The 27,728-nt window shown below is 37.6% G+C and overlaps 1 protein-coding gene across 15 annotated transcripts in view; it reads right to left on the minus strand.

Annotated features, from left to right (window-relative positions):
• The window catches only part of RFX3 (regulatory factor X3), a 280,896-nt gene that overhangs the window by 82,228 nt on the left and 170,940 nt on the right, over positions 1-27,728 (minus strand). For all 15 annotated transcript variants that reach the window (XM_025891586.2, XM_073878138.1, XM_073878140.1 and 12 more), the window contains one exon: positions 18,664-18,922. In XM_025891586.2, the coding sequence (XP_025747371.1) occupies positions 18,664-18,922 (259 nt within the window). The remainder of the gene's footprint in view (positions 1-18,663; positions 18,923-27,728) is intronic.

The raw sequence follows: 27,728 nt of genomic DNA on the forward strand, positions 1-27,728 counted from the left end.
GATTCTCGAAAGTTCAATTTCTTCCTCGACGGTGGCTAATGAACAGCTCTCAACTAAATGTGTCTTTCCCCCACCCCCCCGCCCCACCCCCCCGAGAATAAAATAAAAATAGGCACACTAATGATAAGCCTGATCGCAAAAATACACCCTTTTTTTAAACATTCTGTAATGATGATCAGAATGGAGGCCTGAAGAGCAGGAACCCCAGTGGATTCTTTCTATAGTTATGAGAAAATGGTCTTGACTTTCAGAGTTCAGGATGTGGGATAGTAACCACTCTAAAATAGTCTCTCACCTAAAGGGTATTTAATAATATTTGCTCTATTTTGTCATGAAAGAAAAATTACCCTGCAGATTTTGTGTTTAACATGCATTAGTATTTTAATGCAAATGTACAAAGGACCCCTTCATTGATGTTCAAAAGCTACTAACTCTATCCATTCCTCTCTTAACCTTGTATTAAAATTTGGAAGCAGAGGGTCATTAGTATGAACAAACACTATGATGTAATCATGGCCCCTACATTATATTTTAGGAAGTGGTGGCGAGGCAGGGCTATTAGAAATGACAGCAGAAATGGAACATAAAAGAGAAAATAATTCAGAGTCAACAAAGAAAAGGACAACCACAGAAACAGTTTTACACCATGTAATCTCAGCATACCATGAGCAATCATGGCACCTTAATTAAATAGCAGGTGCCAATAATAAATGGGATGCCCTCTTGATAACCTCATATTGGAAGATGTCTATGTCTTGGCTCCTAGTGCTAGGGCACGTCCTATAAAATCAGGTTCTGAACACACTCTATTTGGTTACTGGGTTATATTAACAATATTAACTAAAGTTAAATTTAAAAATCACATTATGTAAGAGAGAAAATTGATTTCATTACTTTTATTTCTACCGTGTGATCAAATCTACGTATCAGTAGAAGGAGCTATAAAGAATACTTGGTGTTTCATGAAAAAGTGCTCAACATCGCTCAGCATCGGGGAAATACAAATCAAAACCTCAATGAGATACCACCTCACACCAGTCAGAATGGCTAAAATTAACAAGTCAGGAAATGACAGACGTTGGCAGGGATGCGGAGAAAGGGGAACCCTCCTACACTGTTGGTGGGAATGCAAGCTGGTGCAGCCACTCTGGAAAACAGTATGGAGGTTCCTCAAAAAGTTGAAAATAGAGCTACCATACGATCCAGCAATTGCACTACTGGATATTTACCCCAAAGATACAAATGTAGGGATCCGAAGGGGTACGTGCACCCCGATGTTTATAGCAGCAATGTCCACAATAGCCAAACTGTGGAAAGAGCCAAGATGTCCATCGACAGATGAATGGATAAAGAAGATGTGGTATATATACACAATGGAATATTATGCGGCCATCAAAAGGAATGAGATCTTGCCATTTGCAACGACATGGATGGAACTGGAGGGTGTTATGCTGAGTGAAATAAGTCAGTCAGAGAAAGACATGTATCCTATGACCTCACTGATATGAGGAATTCTTAATCTCAGGAAACAAACTGAGGGTTGCTGGACATGGGGGGGGGGGGGGGGAGGGGGTGGCTGGGTGACGGACACTGGGGAGGGTATGTGCTATGGTGAGCGCTGTGAATTGTGCAAGACTGTTGAATCACAGATCTGTACCACTGAAACAAATAATGCAATATATGTTAAGAAAAAAAAAAGAAGATAGCAGGAGGGGAAGAATGAAGGGGAGTAAATCGGAGGGGGAGACGAACCATGAGAGACGATGGACTCTGAAAAACAAACTGAGGGTTCTAGAGGGGAGGGGGGTGGGGGGATGGGTTAGCCTGGTGATGGGTATTAAAGAGGGCACGTTCTGCGTGGAGCACTGGGTGTTATGCACAAACAATGAATCATGGAACACTACATCAAAAACTAATGATATAATGTATGGTGATTAACATAACAATAAAAAATTTTAAGATGAAAAAAAGAATACTTAGTGTTTTCACATGTACTTAACTTACTTCTATTTTACAGTGGCTATGGAAATTAATGATGCCTTGAAATTCTCACATACTGTGTCTCCCCACCAACACAAAAACGGTGGACGGCAATGTCCATAGCAAAGTTTTTTTTCCCCATCAACTTCCCAATTGCTTTCTGGTGGAACTCCATCCACAGACTGTCCAGTCGCAATTATATCAGCATTAAATCCAATTTTCTTCCAAGCAACTTGGGAACTTAAATAGCTTTAATTCTATTTTATGTTATTTCCACAAGTTACTGGTTCTTCCTCCATAGAGTTAATAAGATAGAATATTGACAAAATGTGAGGCTAGAAATTATAGAAAAAAAATATTCTTAAAATAAACATTATAGTAATTCATAAGATGATGTAATACAATTTGTTTCACTGTTAATTTCTTTTAGATCACAAAATTAAGTAAGCTGGCTTCTAAAACACTCTCCCTGCTGGGTGGAATGGTCACATAGTTTACCATCCTATTTAAAAATCAACTGAAGAAGGTGATATCGTACTAGTGAAAAAAAGACACATTACAGAAAGAGCAACGTAAATGTAAAGAGTAATGAGTAAACAAGCATTTTACTAAAATGTTAAACTGCAAAACTATAAAGGACCTCGGTAGTGGGTCTCTTAAAGGGGCATCCATAAGTGTTCTTGTTTTCAAAGAAAACACATATATCAAAAAAAGAGCTGAAAAGCCTCACCCTCATGTGACTTTAGATCACTTCTATGAAGAATTCGCTCGGAAGTCTAATTTGCTACAACACACACATTTTCTTTCAAGTTTGAGTGTGGAGAATTCGAAGTTCGATTTCAGTCTACTAAATAAAAATAAAATGACCTGCGTCGCGTGATTCTCCATGTTGAGATAAAAGGTGAAAATGATCAGAGGTGTCACTGCAGTAGTGGTGGCAAAATCCAGGTCTGTGTGTGTTTATTAATCAGCAATTTTCATTTCTTTAGGACTAAAAGGATTCGTGGTTGCTGTTTTTTATCATTAAAAAGTGGGCATGGTAGGGGCACCTGGGTGGCTCAGTCGTTAAGCGTCTGCCTTCGGCTCAGGTCATGATCTCAGGGTCCTGGGATCGAGCCCCACATCGGGCTCCCTGCTCAGCGGGGACCCTGCTTCTCCCTCTCCCACTCCCCCTGCTTGTGTTCCTTCTCTCGCTGTGTCTCTCTCTGTCAAATAAATAAATAAATAATCTTAAAAAAAAAAAAAGTGGGCATGGTAGACAAACATTTTCCATTTCTTCCTTAAACCAGTGAGGCTTTAGACGATGATTATACAGCAGGTTATTTTTTGAAAAGTCAATGCTCTGAACTAAGGTTCAGTGCCCAGTTGTTACCTCTTATTGAATAATCATCCTGAAACTGAATCACCAGGAGGGTACACATCCCCTCTGCAATTATCTGCTGCTAGGATATGTGGTGCTTGGGAGTTGAGGCTGGTTCAGGTGACCCTGGACTATTGCCTCATAATCAGATAAGAAGCTATGGCAACTCTTCTGAGATCAAATCGTGGGATGCTCCATCCGAAATGAGATGTCCGGCCTGGAGAGACAGGTTTTCAGAGCATTAAGTAGGATTAGTGGGGTGAATGACACCAAGAAACTCCCCGTGTGAAAGAGCAGGTAAGAAACTGCTGTCCATTCCCAATAATCTGGGCACATGACTTCCTAGAAAAATCAGTCTTTCCGGAAGATAAAAGAAGATCCTCATCACTATATTAGGGACGATTTTAAAACCCTCTAGATTCACCAGCTTAACACAGGGCTCCTGTGAGAATGGGGAATTGACTCTGGGGGCGGTTCTGTGCCGAAGACAGGAAACCTTGCTTCCATCCTCCTGCAGACATATTTTCAGCAATGGGAGAAGAGGATTTTGCACTGGGTTTAGGCAGGCTGCTGCATCTCACTGGAGTGGCAGGAAAAAGCAAGAAAGATCAATGAGATGTTCTCCAGCTCTAGGAATCCCATGGGGTCTCCAAGCCTCAGAGGCAGCCCCCACAGAATGCCTAGCCAAGTCCGAAGAGTCAATGCGCAGGTAATGAGAACTTCCTCCACTCATACGCCAGATTTCTTTCTGACCACATTAGGCAGGAAGATGCAAAGACCTCTTTGCAGTGTGTTGTATGACAAGGTACTATGGAGCATCATGTGAAAAATGGGGACTGTGTGGAGCACCTCACTGAGAGCGTCATTGACCACTGACTTGAAGATGATTCAGAGAAATCACGCTTCATCAGAGAGCAGGGACTCCTGGGAGTTTTGCTGCCAGTGAAGCTTAATTTGGGTGAAGAAAGAGTAAAGGGACACCAGCCACTATATTTTAAAAAAAAAATGTTTGGGATTGTGTCCAGTTAGTCACTAGAGGATTAAAATGAATACAGGTGTAACACTCAGCTTCCCCAACCAAACGTTGAGTTCTCCAAAGACTGAAAGCCAGGAAATGGTGTAAGTGGGTTTCCTTCACTTGGGCAAAAGACACCCCATACTAAGTCTGAAGTGCTAGTTAGAGACCATACCAGCTACTTCACTTCTGGTACAGAAAGTAGCATGATGACAACTGTGATAAAAATATGACCACATGACAACAAGCAAACCTTAGTTCTTGGGTGGCAGACTGTGTGTGTGTGTGTGTGTGTGTGTGTGTGTGTGTGTGTGTGTGTGTATGGTAGATTTAAGAGAGAAAAAAAAAACATGGACTCTAAGGCAGAAGAAACCCCTGTTATTTTGAAAGTATAGCAAGTATATACATCTGTGGCAGACTGCATCAGTGAAGGGAGTCTTTCCTGATTTCTCAGGAATTAGGATCAGAAATTCAGAAGAGGCCAGGGAGGTGCTGTATTTCATATCCAGGAGGAAAAAACAAACAAACAAAAAACAGTATCAAAACTCAGTGGAGCTCCTACAAAAAGAGAGCAAACCCTCTAAGAAGGCCTTGAGGGGGACAGGGTACCTATGATCTGATGGGGGATGGATACACAGTAGGACAAACACGTGGCCTCAAACCCGGATTCCAGACTCTTTTCCAGTCACTACAATGCTAATGCTGCCTTGTTGGAACCAAGGACAGGTGGAGAGTCGCCAACCACCCAGGGTCACCCTGAGGCTTGTACAATATCCAACCAAGAATCAGTGTCCCAAAAGGGACTTCAGAGGAAAGTCCCACCCAAGCCCTTAAGAGAAGAGGATGGGAAGAGAAGAGGGGTCAGGTGGTGTCTGGATGTCCAGCGAACATTGTGCTTGTATCCTCCCAAGCTCAAAGAAGGGAAAAATATTGTACTTTTTCTAAGGCAGCAAATACTTTTAAAGACAAAGATGAAATAAGAAAAAACCCATTTTCCCCATTTTATAATTCCCCATTATTATTTACAATTGGCATCTATAGTTCCCCATAACATTATGGATGGCCCTTTTATTACTATAGGATGGCCCCTTGTTTTGCTGAGTTGCTCTCAGGCTTAGGTGCTCAGCTGGTGGATTGGGAGGTTCACAGGAGGTGAGGATCTGGGAAGACGGAGGTCAGCGTTCACCTCACCCGTGCAAAGAACGGGCAGACTGGTGAGAACAGGGAAGTACAAAGAGGCTTTGAGTGACTGTGCTCTGGAGAGTGTGATGCTAAAGCCTCAGCTTTTTCCCCTACAAAATCTTCAGTAAAAGCTCTACCGCTCCCACATACTGCAGGTACAAGTAATCAAGGCTGGCTGTAGCACAGGGCTCATTTAGCGGCAGTGGGTAGTGTCAAAAAGGTAAACTGCAGCTTGAAATGCAGGGAAATGTGAAGAGGTGCCGAGTCTTTTGCATGAGTTAGACAGGGTAAAAAAAATGATTTATATATCCATTTATGTATTCCTATAAAATGACTCAGAGTATCACATTGTGGACAATTAGGGATCTCTCTTAATGTAAATATCAACCAGTCATTCAATTACATGTTAATAAGGCAGAAGGAAAAAGAATAATTATATCACCTTATTCACTGGCTTTATAGGTCAAGGCACATTCTCTTGACTCTGAAATGGCTTTTTAATCTATTTTAAAGATTAAAGGTCAAGATTGATATATTCAACTACCACTATAATTAAAATTGGTCTCTTGGTAGAAACTATTTCCTTTCTAGAACTGTTAAAGAAAGTGATTTAAAAATAGAAGTAATATTATAATGCTTTATGGTTTATAAAGCCTTTTTTTACATTAATTCTCTTGCCATCTTCACAGCAACTTTGTGAAGTGGGAAAGGCAAGCAATATTATCTCCTTTTCACAGATTAGAAAATTGAGGCTCTCTGGGATTGAGGGATTTTCTTGAGATTACACACGTATTAAATATGAGACTGGAACACAAGACTTATCCCTCGAAGTTCAATAACATTTTCATTTTATGCAAATACAACATAAATACAAATCATGGAATATTTCAAATCAAAATATCAAATATATCAAATGAAACTCTCTTCTGGGGAGTGGCTTGCAAAATTAACATTTGCTAAATGGTTTACTGCTAACAAACAATAAAATTACTTCCTAATAGGAAAGGGTTTAAGTATGATTGATTAAGTATTACTTGAAAATGATTTCAAAGTGACCAAGTTAAAGGCAACAAAAAGTTTTAAATGGATAGTCACATTTTAATCATCACAAAAATAGTTATCTTTAATGTATAATAATTGCATTTTCTTGTTCATACATGTTACTGTATTAACCTCACCAATTAACACAGCATTTGTTTTTCTTTGTGAAAGAATGGTAAATTCTTTAGAGAAACCCAATCAAGAGAATACACTTAAGACTGGAAATTTCCTTTGGGGTAATTGCTCCCCTGAACTCTTAAGACTTCATATTTTGTTTGCATTTGAGATCAAGTAAGGCAGAAATGTTTCTACTCGGTGGCTTTTGTTCAGAAAAAGTATCTGTGATGACCAACATAAACACATAGCCACCACACTTATACCGCTAGAAATGACAGCCTCCTGGTGTATATATGGGGCACAGGTGGGGCAGGTGGGAGGGACTTCCTACAGGCAGGACTCCAACCAGGAACATCAGAGGAAAGAACACTTTCATTTTGTATTTAGTCTCTATAACCACTCTAACACAGCGTTTTTCAAAGTGTGGCTCTTTGAGAACACAACAACAAACAAGAACACAAAACAAAGCTAAAGCTCCACTCTCCTCTTCAATTTGCCCAAAGCTGTGCTTTTCAGAATATAAGGTGCAACCCGTTAGTGGGTTATGACATTCATTATGTGGGTCCTGAGGGACATTTTTTAGAAAATCAGTGAAATCAAATAGAGTAGAAAATAATCAGATGTTCCTGCACAGCGTATGCATAAATATTCTGTGGAACTCTGGTTTCAGACACCTGTATGTGCATGACACATGTATACACATATGTGATTATGTGTATACATCTAGATGTGTACTCATGCTCATGAATGTATGTATGTGTGTGTGTGTGAGCATGGGGCCACAGTGCGAAGATATTTCTTATTGTGGGTTGTGACCCCAAAACTTTGAATGCTCTGCACTAAGCAGTTAAATCAGTTCCCTGCAGGTCACTGGATCCCTTCTTCTAAGGCTCTACTGAGAGATGTCTCTTGGGCCCAGGAGGCCTGACAATGCAGATGGTAACACTCCCCCTGAAGCTAAGGCTCTGAATATGACACTGCTCTTTTTGTATGTTCAGATGATACAGAAATCAAGATGTAAATACATTACACCACAGTGATGTTGAAAAGAAGCTTAATGCTGACAGCGTCAGGACACATTGTTCCTTTAAGTCTTAAAAAAAAATTAAAAATGTCCAGATGACAGCCCCCTAGCCAGCTTTGGTTTCTGTCTCCTCTTGAACCAGAAAGTAGCTAACGAGGAAATCTTAATCTTACATGCCTAAGCATTTAGGGCAAAGAAGTTTTAGATCTTGCAAGTGTCTAACTATATAAAATCTTTTCCATTCACATAATTTTATGACATCTAGAGAAAAAATTTAAATTGTTATGCTTTCAACATGAAGTTTTGGCAGTTTTGTACCACCTGAAGCTATTCTGAAATATTTATGAGGAAAAGAAAAAAAAAACATTTGGATAAAAAAAACTTGCATAAATTGAATGTGTTCTGAGAATATTTGACTTAAGTTGGTGGACTGAAACCAAGACTGCTGGTTTGGTTCCTCTGATCAGTCTGTACAGCCCACATCCCTCCGCCCTCCCTCACCAGGACCTAAAAGACTGGCATTATCAGTGTGTGACAATGAAACTATTTTCTGAGACATCGATTCCATAAGCACTCAGGGCTAGAATTACCCTTCGGGAACCTGCTGGGTTAGAATTAAGTGATAGGATTTAAGGCCAAGTTTACATTTTCAATTGCGTAAGATTTCAAATCTGCCTTTCGCAGATTCTTCTGAGTACTAAAGCACATGTTCACTTTGTGTTTAGTCTACATAATCACTAAAACAGAGGATTTCTCCAAGTGTGGTCCTGGATCAGTATTAGGGGAGTCACCTGGGCACTTGTACGAAATGCAAATCTTGGACCCTTCCCCACACTGAATCAAAAGCCCCGGGGGAGGGCTCCAGTGATGTATTTAATCAACGCCCCCAGAGAAGGCACACTCAAGTTGGAGGAACACTGCGGTAAAATATTCTCAAAAATTTTCTTCTTTGTCAGGGTCAGACTGCAATTACTACTTCAGGGAAAGTAAGCAGAGAGAGAACGGGGCATCCATTAAAATGGTGCCAGGTAACTCTACTTAAAGAGCAATTTTGAAGTCTTATTTGGATTTTTTGCTTCTCTTTCACTCTCTTCCTACCCAATCCCATCCTAACTTTAGGCAATTTTGCAATTTATCTTAGCAACATAATTAGAAGATAAAGAAAACTTTGGTGAATCTAAAATTAATCAACATATAAGACATTAACATTTGTGATTTTTAAAAAATTAATGTGGTAAGACAGAAATGTGAAAGGAACCACTTTAAAGAAATCTGGAGGCTATTTGTGGATTTCCATTTTTGCCTTCGAGGATTAGGCAGCTTTCTGGTAGGGCAGAACTGGCTCCAGTACCCATACTGTAAACCTTTATACTCTTAGAAGCACGTGCCTGGTCCACACTGCTGGCTCAATAAATGAGCGATTAAAGAAAATAATCCAGATTCCAAGTTCTTGAATACAAACACAAAACATTCACTTTTACTCCAAAATACTGAATAAGAGTAGATCCAAAGATCTTTACTAAATTTAATGCCAGTTTCTGTTCTCTGAACTTCCCACAGTCTAATAAAAGAGGACTTTTTCCAGGAACAAGATTGATTTCATTTGAACTGTGACACCTCATCAACAGTCTTTATACTGGGCTCCTAAAGAAAAGGGTGTGTCAGCTGCATGCATTCAGGGAACATGACCAGATAGATACACTTTATAATCATCAAGGGCTTGTTTGAGATTTTTGCAAATAGTAAATCACTTTTTTCAAATAGATAATGTATTCACGTCTCCATTTTTTTTTCTTCATGCATTCTTCTAGAGATATCTTTGTGCTTATATAAGCATATGCAAATGTATGCTTCTATTTAAGCACATACACACTACCTCTTGCTTTTTCCCTTAATATGGAGATCTATCCATCTCTCTAGATCTCTATGTATGTATGTTTCCTCTATGTACAGATGCATCCATACACACACTGCCTCATTCTTGACTGGCTGTATAAAATCCCACTGAATGAACAAATGCACCAAAATTTATTTAACTATTTCCCTGCTGATGGACAATTAGCCTTTCCCCAATTTTCCTGTTATAAATAACTCTACAGTGAATATGGTTGCTCATGCAGCATTTCACATATGTAAGTGTATCATCAGTAGGATAAATCACTAGGTCAAAGGATATGTGTATTTTCAATTTTTACAGAAATTTCTATAGCGCTCTCCAATCCTGTCTGTGCCAACTTAGACTCCTCTCAATAGCAAGTGAGAGGGTTGGTTTCTTTACACCCTTGGCAAGGCTGACTTACTTTTCCAGCTTCACCTGTGTGAGAGATAAACAACAGTCTCTTCGCAGTTTATTTTTCATTTCCTTTTCAGTGGGCTGCTCATTCATATACTTTCGCCATTTTTTGGTCTTTTCCTTTTTTTCTCCTGGATTTATAAGAGTGCTCTATACATTAAACAAATTAATTCTTCAGATATAATGTCTCAAAACTTTATGCCAGGTTGTTTCACTGTTGCCTTTATTTACTGTGGTTTTTGTCATAGGGAATGCTGCCCCTTTATGTAGTTGCTTTTTTCGAGATATTCTTGGGAGCTTCTGGATTTTACACCATGCTTCACCACTATGAAAGAATAATGATAAAATGCATTTTCCCATCCAAGTGAAATTAATTTTTCTGTAAGGAGTCAATGGATGGAACCAATCTACGTTTCTTTCCTAAATAGTTATCCAGTTGTTCCAACATCATTTATTGATATATAAGCCATTTCTCCACTTACAGGCAATGTTACCTTTACCACACACTATATTCCTACACTCATTCAGCCTGTTTATGGTCTTTAAACCACTGGTCTATATGGATCTATTCACGTGCCAACAATCCTGTTTGAATTATTATAATTTTATAATATGTTTGAATCAAACTGTAGGGCTCTTAATACCCCACTCCACTCTCCATTATTTCTCTTTTTGCAAAATTTCTTTCACTATTCTTGCATGTTTATTTATATAACAGCCTTTCTTGTAAAAAGAAGAAAATCTATTGGTATTTTGATTGGTTCACATTGAAATATTAAAGTTAATTTAAGAAGATTCAAAATGTTTGACACTGAAACTTCTTTTCCAATTATACAAACTTTTCTTGTGTGTCCCTTAAGAACTTTAAAGTTTTATTTAGCAGCTGGGTCTTGCACATATATTGTTAGTTTAATACACGGAGTATTTTAAATTTATAATAAATGAAATATTTGCTTCCATAATATTTTCTAACTACTGTTGTTTGTATCTAGAAAAGCTACTGATTTCACTGAATATTAATTTTACTGAATTCTTATTATTTGTTATAGTTTTTCATTTGATGGTCATGGTTCTCAGCAGGTCCACAACTATATCGTCTGCAATGCTGACCTCTTTATCTCCTTTCCATTTTCATATTTTCTTTTTTGTATCTAACTACATATTTCTTGTAATTTTGAAAGCATGATTAAAAAGCTCACATCTTCCTTTCCTATAAGGCAGATGGGAAAGGTACTAAAACTTACAAGTAGTAAATTTAAAATAAATGTGTAAAATTATTTCTAACATTCTACAGTTAGATTACAAAAGTCCTAGCCAGGAAAATTTATGGGTACCAATAGTTTTCATCAAACACAATAGCTAGGTTTTAAAAGAAACCAGATAATTATGTGGCCAATAAACACAACTGTAGTTATGCATGCTGAGGAGGCTGGTAATCAAATCACATGCTTTTGGAGGATGAACTGATAAACATGGGAACATGGAGAAATTTTCTCTCCTCTGAAAACTGGTAATTGGTCATAGGCATTGTGCTGTATTTTCCCTCATTAAACGAAAAGACATAGGCCAGTGGAACAGTCAGTATTAAAATTTTATGGGTCTAACTACCCTATGATGCAGTAATCACAAGACTGGGTATTTACCCCAAATATACAGGAAAAAAAAAACACTGATTCAAAGGGAACATGCACCCCTGTTTATTGCAGCATTATTTGCAATAGCCAAGATAATGGCTTGTTGTGTCCTTTGATAGATGAATGGATTAAAAAAAAATATATATATATATATATAAGCATTGGAATATTACTCAGCCACAAAAAAGAATGAAATCTTGCCATTTGCAACAACATGGATGGAGCTAGAGGGTATAATACTAAGCAAAGTAAGTCAGACAGAAAGACATATACCCTATGATTCCACTCATATGCGGAATTTAAGAAACAAAACAAACAAGCAAAGAGGAAACAAAGAAAGAGAGAAACAAACCGAGAAACAGACTCTTAACTATAGAGAGCAAACTGGCGGTCACCAGAGAGGAGGTGGAGGGAGGGTGGGGGAAACAGGTGATGGAGATGAAGGAGGGCACTTGTGATGAGCACCTGGTGAGGTACGACCTTGGTAAAGCACAATATCGTACACCTGAAACTAATAAAACACTGTAGGTTAACTCTACTGGAATTAAAATTGTATGGGTCTAATAATGGCTCATATGTAACTCATGGACTACGGTGTATTTTAATTTGTCACCAATCCATTTCACATTTTATCTGAATTACCTGGTCTCCAGGAGTGAAACATGAGTGATTTTTTTCCTCCTTCAAAATCTAGAGTAGTTTCAAACTAGTAAATTAATTGGAAATGTGACATATAAATACAAGGATAAAGCAAAAGTTATACAAGAGGTCACCTGGAACATAGCTTATTTCCATATCCATTAAGTAGAATTTACAAACATGAAATCTTCCTAATCTAGATTTCACAGGAAATAGAACCTAGCCCTTTCTGGCATGTTTACAACACCGCTATGTTCTGAAATCCTGTTTCACTAGGAAATGGCTAAAAATTAAAATAACTGGCTTTAGAAATTCAGGGGAACCCATCAGCTATGCTCAGGAGAGGCTGAAGGCCCCTGTCATTCTGTGTCTTAACCTTCTAGTTTATCAAGATTTCTAGGAGTGGAATGTCTTACAGCCTTAACCATAAAATTACTGCCTCTAGATCTTAATCAGCTTCAAGGCTGGAGCAGAGTGGAACTGAGTGATGGCCGAATGGAACATAGACGAAGCGATGGAGACCACCAGTCACTCAAAGTCCCATTTTATTAAGTGCTTGGAAAATGAGGTCACAGAACCTTCAGTCAGTTTAGGATTTAGTACAGGAAGCAGAAGATTTGGGGTACTCTCTGAGGAGATTCATGTGAAGGCTCAAGTTGGCCTAGAGAAAACAGGGCACAGGAAAACAGAACATGCTAAGATTGTAACGGACATACATGCTTCTGCGAAAATAAGTGGAGAAGTGTTTTGTTTTGTGTTTTTATCACTGAGACTAACTGGAAGACTATGAAAGTTATTTAAAATAGAAATGATTATTTTTGTAAGATATGAAATATATAAAATAATTGATTTAGGCATAATTTATGCACACTTTTAAATTAAAAGATTTTCTTCCAAGCATATCTTTATATGTGATAATTAAACAGAAATTTTCATCTCATGTGACTATGTTGCTTCTCTACCTCTATATAGCCATAACCCCGAATCCAACATTATTTTAACTTTTTTTTTTTTCCTTTGGTAAGAGAGACGGGTAGTTTGGCTCCTTCTGTAACAGTCATTTCCCATAAATATAAGGAAACCCTTCCAGGACTGACGTGAAAAAGAATTTCTGAGATACACCGTTAGGTGAAAAAAAACAAACAAAACGAGAGGCAGTATTGTTTGGTTACTATTTGTATTTTTAAAAATGTAATGAGCAGTAAAGAGAGAGAGAGAGACATTCTGCTCGTATATTCACAGAATATCTCTAGCATGATACTCAAAGAACTTGACACACTGGTTGTCTCTAAGGAAAAGCGTGAAGAACAGGGTCGGGAGGACACTGCATCATGCACACTCCTAGATCTTTTTACCTGTGCTACTTAAGAATGTGTAACTAATGCATATACACAAATTAATAAAGACAGAATAAATAGCCACTGGTACCATTCCAGCAAAGGAATAAGAAGGGCAAAGGCATTTTCTGGAGGCACTAAACACATTCATTCATCTATTTTTTTTTTCTTAAGTAATCTCTACACCCAACATGGGGCTTGAACTTATAACCCCGAGATCAAGAGTATATGCTCTACCGACTGAGACAGCCAGGCTCCCCAACCATTCATCTTTTCAGAAAAAAGAAATTCCCTTACACTGAATCCATAAACACGTAAACCCAAGAAAAAAGAAATAAAAGCATCTCTAAGTCTTAAACAAATCTTAACTTTCTATAATTACATAAGCTAGGCCAGACTTTGACTTATATAGCAGCAGATGGACATTCAAATTTCCTTCCAGGTAACTGAAAGAAATTACAGTGTTTTACATTAATCAAAAGAGGGAGAGAGATGAACAATGTTTCAACACATTTCCCTTGTGCCTCTTGGTGGGATCTACTTTTAGTGAGAGCCATTTAACATACACAATTACTAAATGTATATATAGAAAGGTATAAAAATTAGCTTTCATATCACAGTCTAAAAAATGATTAATGTAATCTTATTTGGTTAACAAGAAGAAAAAAGAACTCCATAAATAACCATCTAATTATAAGAACACAAATGTTATTTTATGGAGAAGTGAGTACATAAAACTTCTTAAATTGCTAATTATTATAAAGTCTGGTATAAAATAAACTATGTTGTGATGAGCACAAAAACATCACTAACTACAATCACAAGGTTTTGATCCTCAAATGCAAATTGGGTTCAGGTCCCAAAATTCTAAAATTCTACAAATGATGTGGTTCTACAGAACAATAATGAAGAAAAATAAGAGATTTTTTTAAAGATTTTTTATTCATTTATTTGAGAGAGATTGGGGGGGCAGAGGGAGAAGCAGACTCCCCACTGAGCAGGGAGCCCGACTCAGGGCTCAATCCCAGGACCCTGAGATCATGACCTGAGCCAAGGACAGACGCTTAACTGACTGAGCCACCCAGGTACCCCAGAAAAGTAAGAGTTTTAAATGAATGAAGATACACAAGGAAATATCATGGTGATGCAGTTAGGAGAAAGATCAAAGTATGATGAGCTCAGAGTTGTGACTGGAGCATTTAACCTCCACCTTAATATCCATGTGCCACTGAAATGTTAACAATAAATAGATTCCTAGCATTATTAATTTAATAAAACATAAAACATTTATTCAAGTAGTAACTTAGCTGAACTCACGTCCAGTGATGTTCCATTAAAAATATTAATCTTTTTGAAACTTATTTAATACTATCAGCAAGAAATGCCTATTAATGTGTGTATACATATTTATATAAATAAAAACATATGTGTGTGTGTATACTTATACACATGGACTCCACTGGCCAAATTAAAAAGTACAGTAAATAAAAGGAGAAATAGTATTTTGACCAAATCTGAATATCAGTAGTTTATACCATAATATATATTCATGAAATAAAATTATAATGTTACCATCATAATCTTTCAGAAAATTCTGATATTTCTGTGTAACTTGAAATCTGAAAACTTTTACTATGCAAGGATCAAATACTAAAACAAGTTATGTATATGTTTTGTCATTTAAAGTTATAAAACTAAAGGAAATCATATGCTCAAATGCAAATCCTCCATTAATCACTCAGAGATCCTTCTAGTATAAGAAAGATGGTTGTATACTGAATATTAGACTAGCTAAGAAAATATTTCAAGCCCTATTTATTTTTCTTAGTAATGGCTTCAATCTGAAATTATCTTTTTGTTTCTATTGGCATATCTTGGCAAATGGGTTTGCACACTGGGATACATTTTTCTTTGAGCCAGAAGTTATTCCTACTAAATTTAGATAGAAGTATTCCTGTATATACTGAAGTCAAATGTAAAAGAGAGTCAGGGCAATTATTCTGAGAACAGAGCAGGAAACCTTGCTACCCACGAACTGAGTAAAGTACCCAAGAACTCAAAACTTAACTAGCTTCACATCAACTGAATTAATTGACTGTACATTCCACTTATTATAGCCTCTTAAGCAATAGCCCAATTGACTATTTTCCAGGCAGGAATTCTGGCTACAGTATAGGCTACTGCTACCCGGTCAGTCGTGTTAAGCGTGCTCTAGGTATAGGCTGAACCCTAAAGAACAGCCAGAGAAATGAACTTCAGTGGCACAGCCTGGCTCTATGTTTGAACGAAACAGCTTAAGTCTTGACCAACAAGTTGCTCAAGATTATGCTCATACGGTTCTACAGAGAATGAAAAAGATACATGAAAATAAGCAAATTCCCTTTAAAGCTATGGTACCCACCAAAAAATATCTTGAGTTCTAGGAGTCTAAACAACCAGAAGCTACAAATTTTCTAACCTTTGGCAAAAGGAGAATGGTAGAAAATTGTAAATAGGTTGCATGGCACTTACACTTTGTTAACTTTACTAGAATAACAGATGTGAAATTGTACACAGAATCACCACTTCATTGTGAACGAAGGAGATGAAGCTCTTTTGCACTACTGAGAGGGGGATCTAAATCAAATATAAATTTTGGTAATAATGGAGGATAATACAATAAACCCAAGCAGATATATATTTAGATTATAAATCTCTATCATAGTACACTATCATTTGTGCTTTGACCTTATGATTTTTCCATGCAAAGTTATCTTTTTATTTAACTTTTTTACCCCTTTTGCTAACAAGGAAATTTTCTTGTAAAAAAAGAAAACAAGCTACCAACCTTAACAAGATAACCTTAAGTATTAATGCTTTTTTAAAAAGTGTAAATCAATATATACAGTTGATAATATGAATTGATTGTTTTTAATAGGTTTCCACTGTTCCCGGTTATTATAACTCAGTTATCTTTAAGTGTTAGTTTAATTTACCAATTAACATAATAAAAGTCACACATCAAATCTGCGTAATGGATAACTTAAAGAGTACTGCCACTTTTCATACTCTACATAGAAAACACAACAAAACAAAAAAACAAACTATAAAACTTACTGTTATATTTGCACCCGTATTGCCATGACCCCAAATAATCAATTTTATTAACTCAGTAATAACACTAATAAATTTAGTAAACCCACATCCAGTGGATGAGGATGTTAAGCAGGCAGCCTGCAGTCTGTGAAGACAGACAGCAATGTCTGGAGAAAGGGTTGGGAATGCACAGATGGTATGCCACTAAAAGATTAGTGGGAAAGAACTCTTTCTCCCCATTTTTCAGTTTTCCTAAGGCCCTGATAAGCAGCAAGTGTTCCCCTTTTCACTGAAAATGACTTTGAGTGGCCTTTATCAGGAGCACTATAAAGTACCGTCACCTGATCTACTTCCTTTCCTTTTACTGTAAAGATATAGTTATTTTTACATCTAGAACATTTTATAATTCCTTTGTAAATATTATGATTTTGAAACTGGGAGGAAATTAAGATATCATTTAGTTTAAGCCCTTATTTTACTGCTAGGGGAAATGAGGTTCAGAGAAGCTATGATTTCATTTCTAATCTACATAAATATACCAGCGTGACTAAGAAGTTTAGAAATGTCATATTTAGTGTTATTAAAAGCAAGAGACAAACACACATAAGAAATGCTTCAAAAACACAAAGAAAAAAAGTACAAAAAAGAGCTCTCCCTCAGAATGGCTAGTCTTCTGTTCTGGTGTTAGTAGGAAACAGTAAATTAAATATAATGAGATTTCAGAAATGGATTAGGGAAAAGGTACTAAGTGATGAAAGTCTGAACACATGTAATGATTACAAACATAAAAATTATGTACAAAATACTTACCAAGTACATATTATATCTTGAGGAAAATCCATAAAATGAGAAATACAAAGCCTCTCATAATTATTTCCTACCCAATTTGTTTCTACCTCTATTTCATTACAAGAACAAAATATACAGCAAATTATGAAATGCACTTAATTCAAATCCCCAGTCCCCTTTTACATAAAGCACCTACATCACCAATTCCATTGCTACTTTAGCTGGGGGGTTTCTAAGTGATTACTCTCCTTATACTGAGCTGAGGTGAGACTGGAAAGCTCAGGACACAGAGTTTGATGATATCAAATTCTACACAGCTTGTTATGACTATTTCTAGGAAAGCATTCTAATACATTAAAATCTGTGTCAAAATAACTATTTGTATTAAATTTTAAAAACTTGGAAACTCAAATACATAGGCATGTTCCTCAGATACTTGCTCATGCCTATCATCAGAGACAACACAACATACATGTTTTTCTCATTGGAATCACCTAGATCAGTCCTTCCCAAAGTGTCTCTGGGGTTGAACAGAGGGACTTCATAATATGGCACATGGGTAAACACTTCCATCCTTACTATTTAAGTATGGGTTTTTATATGCTTTAGAAAAAATTACACATGGTTTTCTATTTTAGAAGTGAATCAATTTCAAAAAATACATTAAGTAAATAATAGTACAGGTGACATAAGTGAATATGGCCAAACTAAATGTCTAAGGTTTGGGAACTGCTGCCCATATGGTAACTTCTCTGGTGATGAGTTAATGTAAAGACTATTGTTGAAAGATGTGAAAATTTAAACTCAATTGTATTTTACTCTTCATAAGCCCGGGTAAATCAGCATAAGATAAAAGTAAGTTCTTTCAGTAGAAATTCATAGTATTATACTGAATATCACTGAAGGAAGCCTATGAAAATCAGCATTAATGAGTAAGACTCACCTCTCTTCCCATTATTCATAAAAACTTCCCAACTCACATAATTGTGGGGGACATATCAGTATCATTCTGCGTAGTACCACATGGACCACATTCTGGATAACACCAAAGTACTAAAACTGCTCAACACATTTGTGCCCAGCCCAGTCTGTGTTGTTTTTTTCCCTCGATAGAGGAAAATGTACCATAGAGGCTACCAAGAAGCTAAATTAAACAAATAAAAACTCAAATACTTACCGTTGCTGGAGAGGCCCGAGTGGTATGTGTCACTGAGTGGCCGGAGTTCTCCATTGAATTGCCGATGAGATAGGTTCCTCCAGAGCTGCTGATGAGTTGTCCTCCCGTGACGCCCATCTGAATCCCACCAGTGCCCACCATGCTGTGGGACGAAACCACGGTAGTCACCTGCGCAGAACTCCCTTGAGTATCAAAGTAATTCCCTCCAGTGTTTTGGCTGTACATCTGCGTTTCCGTGTAAGGATAAGTTGTTGTCCGGCTTTAGAAGAAGAAGGAAAAAGGGAGCAATTAGTAGCTTATTTATATCATCTTAATTAAGTTTTTTCTAGTGTGAATATATGCTTAAAATGTTAGCTTAGCCTTTGGAACAAGGAGAGTTTTGCATTTTTGTATGAAACTTCACTCCAGAAATGAAGGGTACGTTCGTTCCTTTAGTAAGTACCTCAACACTCCTCCGTACTTGAGAACTTTTGCCCTTGACCAGCGCCTACCTCCAGCACATAAATAAGCTCAGGTCTCATCCCGCCAAGAAATCTTGCTGAGCGACTTCTCCAATTCAGTATAGTGCTTCCTGCAGAACCCAGTTTTAGAAAAAGGGGCTGACAGGTCAACTCCCCGTGCTACTTCCCATTCCTGGGTGACTTCAATAAACCTCCGTGACCAAGGGAGTGTGGGTGGGTCTCTTTCTTGCCACCATAAGGACCTTGAGCAAACAGTTCACTCTCGTCGGACCCTCAATCCCTATCTCTACCTCCTTCTCTTCCTTCACACTCAGGTTCCTCCCTGAGGAGATGACTAGGCCACCCTTCACGTCCTTACGTTCAACTTAGCAACAAATGCAGTGAAGGTTCTGCCCTTAGCTTTTCATTGCAGTTGCTTATGACCAAATCTAAATACCAAGCTAAAAGGCTGCTGTCAGTCCTTATCTATTTTTGACCTATCAGCAGCACATCGTTGACCACCTCATGTTACCCTTTCCTTCCTTCTCCTGTTCTGAGTAAGCAGCTTATTTGCTTGATTTGTTTCTCATTTCCAATGGACTATCCCTTACATTTTAACCTGACTTTGGTTTTCACTTCTCCTTCTGAAATAATTATAAGCTCACAAGTTGCAAAAATAGTACAGAGAGGTATAAAATACTTTCATTTAAAACAAATTCAAATATCCAATGAAAATTCCCAATTCTAACATCATTCTCTTTAACCCCACATCCCACAGCCAGCCACTACTGACAATTTGGTGTGTATGTTCTCAGACATTTTTCTATCGTATATATAGAGTCTCTCGGTCCTAACTTCTCTTGCTCCTCAGTTTCTATGGCATTTCTTGTCCATTCTTTGTTTTTTTTTGTTTGTTTGTTTGTTTTGGTTTTTTTTTTTCACCACTACCTAAAAAGACCTTTTGGAGGCTCTAGTTCTCTGGCACTTTAAACACTAGTATTTTCTGAGGTCTCCATTTTTAGCTCTTATTTTTTTCTCATTTTTATTCAGACCACTTATTTTTACCATAGGCATGCTCATACCTGAGTTAATCTCTCTCTCTACTTTGTGGTTATACTTGAAGAATTAAATCCTGGGTTTCTAACCATCACCTGGTTATCTCCACTAGGAAACCCCATGATAAATGGGAAGTCCCCATATGTAAAATTTAACTTATGGCTAAAAAGAAATTCCCTTTTTCTCTCACTCCTTTTCCTATACTCCCCCTCTCGGTGGAGGGCAGCACCACTATCCTCAGCTCACTCTTTCCTCATCTAGACTGACATCAGTCACTAAGTCTTACTAGTTTTACCTTCTAAATAATTCTCCAATCGTCCTTCCCATGCTCATACTCATTGCCTTCGCTCACAAGATTCTCTACTATAATTGCCCCCTAATTGGTTTTCCTTCCTCTAATTTGGTTCTTTTCCAATCTATCTTCACCTTTGCAGCCAGGGGAGCTTCCCCAAAATTCAAATATGAAACACAAACTTTTCTTAAAAACTTCTCCATGATTCTCCGTGGCCTGCAGAAGAAATTCAAAACCCTTGGCCTGCCTTACAAGATGCAGCAGGGCTGGTGCCTACATGATCTCTGGACAGGTGACTAGCTATGTCCTCAGATGCTTTCCTCACAGCACACTGACCTTTTCACTGGTTCCTCCCAGAATTATTTTTTTGTACACCTTGCCCTCTGTGGCCAATTCTTGTAGGGCTGTTATATTTTGTTCCCTGTACTTTACCAACACCCTGTGCATCCCTGAAACAGCTCTCAACACACTTATTAATTTCCTCGTGTCTTCATACTCCTGCGAAATTACGTTTTATTCCCATCTGTACCCTCAACACTTAAACAGTTGCTAGTATGTAGCAGGCACACTAGTCAAGAAATAAAAATATGATTCTATTTAAAAGTATATTTGACATAATGGCCACTTTCATAAATTTCTAAAACATAAATCCTTTTTTGTTTTGTTAAAATGTGAGAATTTATGTGAGAATTCTAAGATGTTTTGGCATCACTTAAAGCAGATCAAACCCATTACAAATTACACTTGTAATATAATCTATAGTGTAAATTTTAGTAAAATAATAAAGATGCTCCAAAACTATTCTCCACTGGGTAAAGTTACCACTTTCCCCACATCCAGGTATAAATTTTAGTTTGGAGTGATGAGTGAAATAACCCCACAGAGAACTTTTTTTTTTTTTACAGATAGAAAAATGCCATTTAAAATACACACACATCATCATTGCTCTATTTCCCAGCTGGAAGTCCATTTATATATTTCTTTCATTATACATTTATATAAGAAAAACCAGCCACGTTGCTTTCAAATTTAGGTAAAAAGAGAAATGTGCTCATTTTAATTTATGCCCACTAAATATGATAGTGACCCTATTTCACTGTGCTTAAATAACACAATCTGATGATGATATTTAAGTAAAGCTAAGTAAAGTGTAGAAATACATATATGACAATAAATACTTCCACAAAGCTGGGCATGGTGCTAGCTTTCCTTTTCACAGTCTGAACAAAATGATTAAGCGTGCTCGCAACACAAAGCTGATTTCACAAGTGAAACATATAATAGTTAATGGTCTCTAATATTTACTGACCATTTCCTATGCAACAGGCACTATTTAATGTGCTTTTCAGGTATTGACTCGTTTAATCTTCATTACAACTCTATGAGATAGGTACTATTATAATTTCTATTTCACAGACAACGTGAGTAATTGTTTAGAAAAGGTTAGAGAGATTACATAAGCTTTGTCCAAAGCAAACAGCTAGTAAAAAAAAAAAGTAGATTTGGGGAGCACCTGAGTGGCTCAGTTGGTTAAGTGGTTAAATGTCTGCCTTTGGCTCAGGTAGGCCTCGCTGCTCAGCAGGGAACCTGCTTCTCCCTCTCCCTCTGCCCTTCCCCCTGCTTGTGCTCTCCTGCTCTCTCTTTCCCTCCCTCTCTTTGAAATAAATAAAATCTTTAAAAAAAAATAGATTTGGGAGTCTGCACTTAGCCCATGTTCTCAACCATTTCATCACATAAAAAGAACTTTTTGTGTATGTCATTATTTGTGAACGACTGTGGGAAACAGCCTCTACAGGTGTTACAGGGAAGGGATGAGCTTCCTGTTGCTCTCTGGGATTTGCTTACACCTGCGCTCACTGTTTACTAGAACCACACTTCCCTCTTCTCTTACTCAGAATAGAAACTGGGAGATGTCCTTGCAATGGTAATCGAGGAGAGATGGAGAAGGCGGGATTATTTCAGAGAACACTTACTCACCACACACTTGGCTTTTAGAGGTTCTGTGATCATGGAAGCCACTACTCTACCATAAGAGAAACATTCCAAAGGATTTAAATCACTCCATCTGTTGGGCATGCCTCCGGAATTCTCGGTGAACAACGGTAATACCAACCAATGCATCACGGATACATAAAATCTCTATAGCCCTCAAGTCAGTATGAAAACATGGCAACCCACTTTTATTTTCATACTTCCTTCAGGTAGGTAGAGATAATTTGTGAGCTAGAAAGTGAGAAAAGCACAGGAGAAGGGGAAAGTCACTGAAGAGTGTGCCTGACTCACAAACTATCCTCATCACTCAATCATGACCCATGGGATGGGGGAGACGACTGGGCTACTGCACAGACATACATTGGGGTAAAGACTGACAATTTTGGGAGGGGAGGACAAAATTTATTAGGAAGTGAAGTGTCGAGAAGGGTTTTTGAATTTGTCTTCTGACAAATGTACCCTTGCAGTGGGAATGGAGGAGACTTTTAAACGGGGTAATAGAGGCAGACCACAATAACCTTAGTCCCTGTCCTTTAAAGGTAAGGATGGTAAGCATTAATGCATTGTTGGAGTCCTCTCTCCAGAGGCAGGGACAAAGTCATGCACAGATAACTCTGAAAGGTCTCTTCCATGTGTAAATGCTTTAAGCTCCTGGATAAATACTGAAAATTTTACGTAAAAAAAAAAAAAAGAAGCACCAACAGCACAAAGTTCTTTCTTAGGTGCTGGAAGTAATGACTCTTTAATTCTGATACCTCAGATCAGCCTGTTTTTCATATTGTATAATAAATACATATGAGTTATTGCTTGAACACTATGTTCCCCCCCAATTTCCAAAACATATGTTCCAGAAAATTACTCAATATTTGGCATATCAGACTGAAAGCAGCTTACTATTTCTGGACCGTACATTCCTGAAAGAGCTAAATTCCCAAGCAGTTCTGTGCACATTTGAAAAGTGCTACTTTTCCTACTGTTCCTTTCGCTTGCTCTTTATTGATTGCCACAGACTGTTATGAAAATAATGTGTCGTATTATTTCTATAGCAGAAGAGAAGATTTTCCATTGTTCCGCATATGCATCCAGGAACGAATGTAAATACGTAGATAGGTGCATACTTGCTGACAAAAGCTTCTTCATAGCTGACTCTTTTATAAGGTTCTACGTAAACGTCAGGACTGATCCACTGAATTCAGTAAATTAGTGCTGTTTGCATCCCATCATGCCTCAGCATATACCCTGGCTAAGCATGACCCCGAATATTCCCTGCTTGCTTATTCACTAGGATGATTATGTCAAGCTACCTTAGCTATAACCCAATTTTCTGTTTCCTTTAGCTTCAAGTGTCTTATCCACAACTCCAAATACATAACATCTCCAAACTATGTGTTTTGTATTTTACCCAGGTTTTGAATATCCTCCCACCAATAAGCTAGTCAACTAGAAGATTAAGCAATGGCATGAAAATGGTAAATTAAGGAAATAGAGTATCTTGCAAGTTTTATACCATAAAATGTATTATGAAGATAGAATAGAATAATGCGGATCATTATAATACCTTACACAGGGAGAATGTTTTATTCTTTGCAGGCTACCCTGTACACATTCTTTTAACAAATATTTACTGAGCATCTATTCTGGCACCTAGAATAAAAGGAACAAAAGAGACATGACATCTACGGTCATAAGGACTAGATGAGCAGTAGGTGGTCAAAAATAAGAAATTCAGGGGCTCCTGGGTGGCTCAGCTGGTTAAGCGTCTGCCTTCGGTTCAGGTCATGATCTCGGGGTCCTGGGGTCGAGCCCCGTATCGGGCTCCCTGCTCAGCAGAGAGCCTGCTTCTCCCGCTGTCTCTGACCCTCCTCCTTGCTTGTTCATTCTCTCTCTCAAAAATAAATAAATATAAATAAATAAGAAATGCAATATGATAATTAGAAATTTTCTTAAGTCTATGGAAGAAAAATCAAATATGAAAGCAAAAAAGGGGAAGGGGGGTTATTAGAGGAGTCACATAATGTTACCCCAAAGGGGAGATTTAGTTTAAAACTACAAGATGAAAAGGAGTCAGCCCTGTGGAAAGCAGAAAGAAAAACATATCAGGAAGAGAGCACTGTGTGTGAAAAGCTACAACACAAGAAAGATCCTGATATTGAGGAAGAAATCACAAGTCTAGAATGGCTGGATATAATGCATGAGGATATTAGAGAGAAATGGGGTTGGAAAAGTAGGTAAAAATTAAACATCCAAACTGTGTAAATATATTTTTTTTTAAACTGTGGGTCACATTCACAATTTTAATAGGTCACAACAACTATTAAAAAAAGAGACTAGCCTAGGCCAGCCAACATTCAAGCATATTACACCTTGGAAGGATAAGCATGATTTTGAGAAACATTTACTTCTATCATTTAAATACATGATGTGTGTGTGTGCTCGCGTGGGTGTGCATAGGCTTATGGGTGTATGTGTGTATTCGCCTGAGTATAAAATGTACATCTAACCTCGTCACTGTGGATGGTAGTTCACAAAGTTTGAAAGACACTGTTATGAACTATGGCGAGAACTTTGAATTTTGTTTTAAGCTGGGGTAGGAGCAAGGAGGCGTGGGTAGGGGAATGTCCCTACTAGAGAAATAACCAGAACAAAATCCTGAGGCCAGAGAGGGAACTGGAAACCATGAGAAAGGGAGGGCCCAATGCTGCAGACGGGTCATGTGAGATGATTCTGGAACATGTCCATGAGATAGGATAGGAGGTGATCTTACTGAAAAGTGTTTTACTGTCCTGATAGCAATATTCATTTTATCGAACCAGATCGAAGAAATAGGTAAATAAGTGTAGCCAGAATGTCTTCTTAAATATTTTCCAAAAATCTGAGAGCACAAGACGGAACCTGGAGAATTTGGGAACTAGGCGGAATTATTTTTAAAGATGGGGGATATACTGTCTCATTTATTGGCATTAGGGGAATCACACAGGTTGGGAAGTGTTATCCCGCTTATGCAGCCACGATCAGAATCTAGTGGTGACACAGGTGCATGATTTGAGATCATGATTTGTGGTGTCCTCATTGGACTTCTTCTGTGATGTGGTTTTGTCTACAGTCTGGTCGCTGCCTAACATCACTCATGCCCACCCTTGTTCAGCTGCATTCTCCAGACTCCCCTGAAATTCTCTGAGTCACAAATACCTTTAGATACATCCTGTGTTCTGCTTACATATGCCAGAGTTGCTTTCTTTGCTTGAAATCAAGAACCCTGCCTTAAACAGTTTTCCACTATGAAGTTTTTATGTGCATCACAAAAGCCCTGCACAGAAGTAGCTACATTATTTGGAATCTTCAATAAATTGTGTTCATACGGGATATAATCTCTGGCTAGCCGGCATGCATGACTTATTTGAGTTTTGAAACAGATCTTCTCTCGAATGCTCCCAGTCAGACTGAAGCCAGAAGATGCAATGGAGTGGGGACATGTCCATTTTGTGAAAGACATCAAAGGGAAAATAGTAATTCAGAAGGGAATTCGAGTGACATGACATTTAACCTCCTATTATTACCTAAGAATAAAAAATAAACTGAATATAAAGAAATACTACCCAATATCACGAATAAAACCCTTGGCTTGATTTAAATTCAGAAGACAGACTTATTTCTACTCATTTCAACTGCTATACCAATAAGTAAAAACTAAAAGCATCTATTGAATTGTTGCCAAAACAACAAGGAGGAAATGCAAGAGTGAATGGTAAAAGTCAATAAGAATTCTTGCAACAACTAATTGGGATTTCTCATTCATATGTAGTATTTTCATTACTATATATGTTGATAATGTCCAAAGTATTGGAACTGTAACTTTTTATCATCCTATTATCATTACATCAAGATAACTGGACATTTATACTTTGTATTTAAATTCTTTATTTCTAATAAAGAAATGTGATTCTCACACTTCAGCATTCATAAGAATCCCTGGGAGGGCTTGTTGAAACACCAATGGCTGGACCCCACGCCCAAAATTTCTGAACCAGGTTGGTGTTTCTAAAAAGTTCTCAGATAATGTCAGTGCTGCTGGTCTGCGAAACTTTGAGAAACACAGTACTGGAAGATACTAAAAATGTGCAACCAGACTTCACAGGTATGAAGGAAAAAAGTACAATCTCACAACTATTAGTTCTTTTAGTCTGAGTGTTTTTAAAAAGTCTAAAGTCTGCTATTATAAAGGAGTTTTATACTCTGTTGCAGCTATCCCTGAGAGGATTACCAAAATGTTCATTGTTAGAATGGTTTTTAAGCACACCAGTAAGGGACACATAAGAGGGACATAGACAGGTCATTTGTCCTGACAACGTAAGTCAGGGAAGTTCATACGGACTTAAATCAATGTTGGCAGAAATGGAGCATACAAGATTTTGATCCACAGTCCCTGGTTTAAATTTATAAATAAGAAGAACTGAGCTAGATCGAATGGTAGTTCTATTTTTAATTTTTTTGAGGAAATTACATACTGTTTTCCGTAATGGCTGTACCAATTTATGTTCTCACCAACAGCACACAAGGGTTCCTTTTTCTCCATATCCTCATCAACACGTTATTTCTTGTCTTTTTGATAACAGCATTTCCCCGATGATTAACGATGCTGAGAATTTTTTCATGTACCTGTGGGCCATTTGTATGTATTTGAAAAAAAATATCTATTCAGGTCCTTAGCCCTTTCTTTAATTGGATTATTTGCTTTTTTTGCAAATAAAAAGTTGTGTTGGTCCCTTATATATTTTAGATATCAACCCCTTCCAGATACATGGCATACAAATATTTTCTCCCATTTGGTAGGTGGCCTTTTCATTTTGCTGATGGTTTCCTTCGCCTTTTCATTCGATGAGTTCACTTGTTTATTTTTGCCTCTGTTGCCTGTGCTTTTGGTGTCATATCTAAAACATCATTTCCAAGACTGATGTCAAGGAGCGTATACCCTGTGTTTTCTTTTAGCAGTTTTATAGTTTTGGATCTTATACTTAAGTCTGTAATTTATTTCAATTTGTGAGTGCTGTAACATAGTGGTCTGATTTCATTGTTTTTTTTTTTTTTTTTTCATGTGAAGATCTAGTTTTTCTCAGTACCATTTATTGAAGAGACTGGAGCTAGAGGGTATTATGCTAAGCAAAATAAGTCAGAGAAAGACAATTATCATATGATCTCACTGATATGAGGAATTTGAGAAACAAGACAGAAGATCATAGAGGAAGGGAGGGAAAAATGAAACAAGATGAAACCAGAGAGGGAGACAA

This window comes from Callorhinus ursinus, unplaced genomic scaffold, assembly GCF_003265705.2.
Source record: "Callorhinus ursinus isolate GAN/ISIS: 27379988/994484 unplaced genomic scaffold, GSC_fseal_2.0 scaffold28, whole genome shotgun sequence".
Lineage (NCBI taxonomy): Eukaryota > Metazoa > Chordata > Mammalia > Carnivora > Otariidae > Callorhinus > Callorhinus ursinus.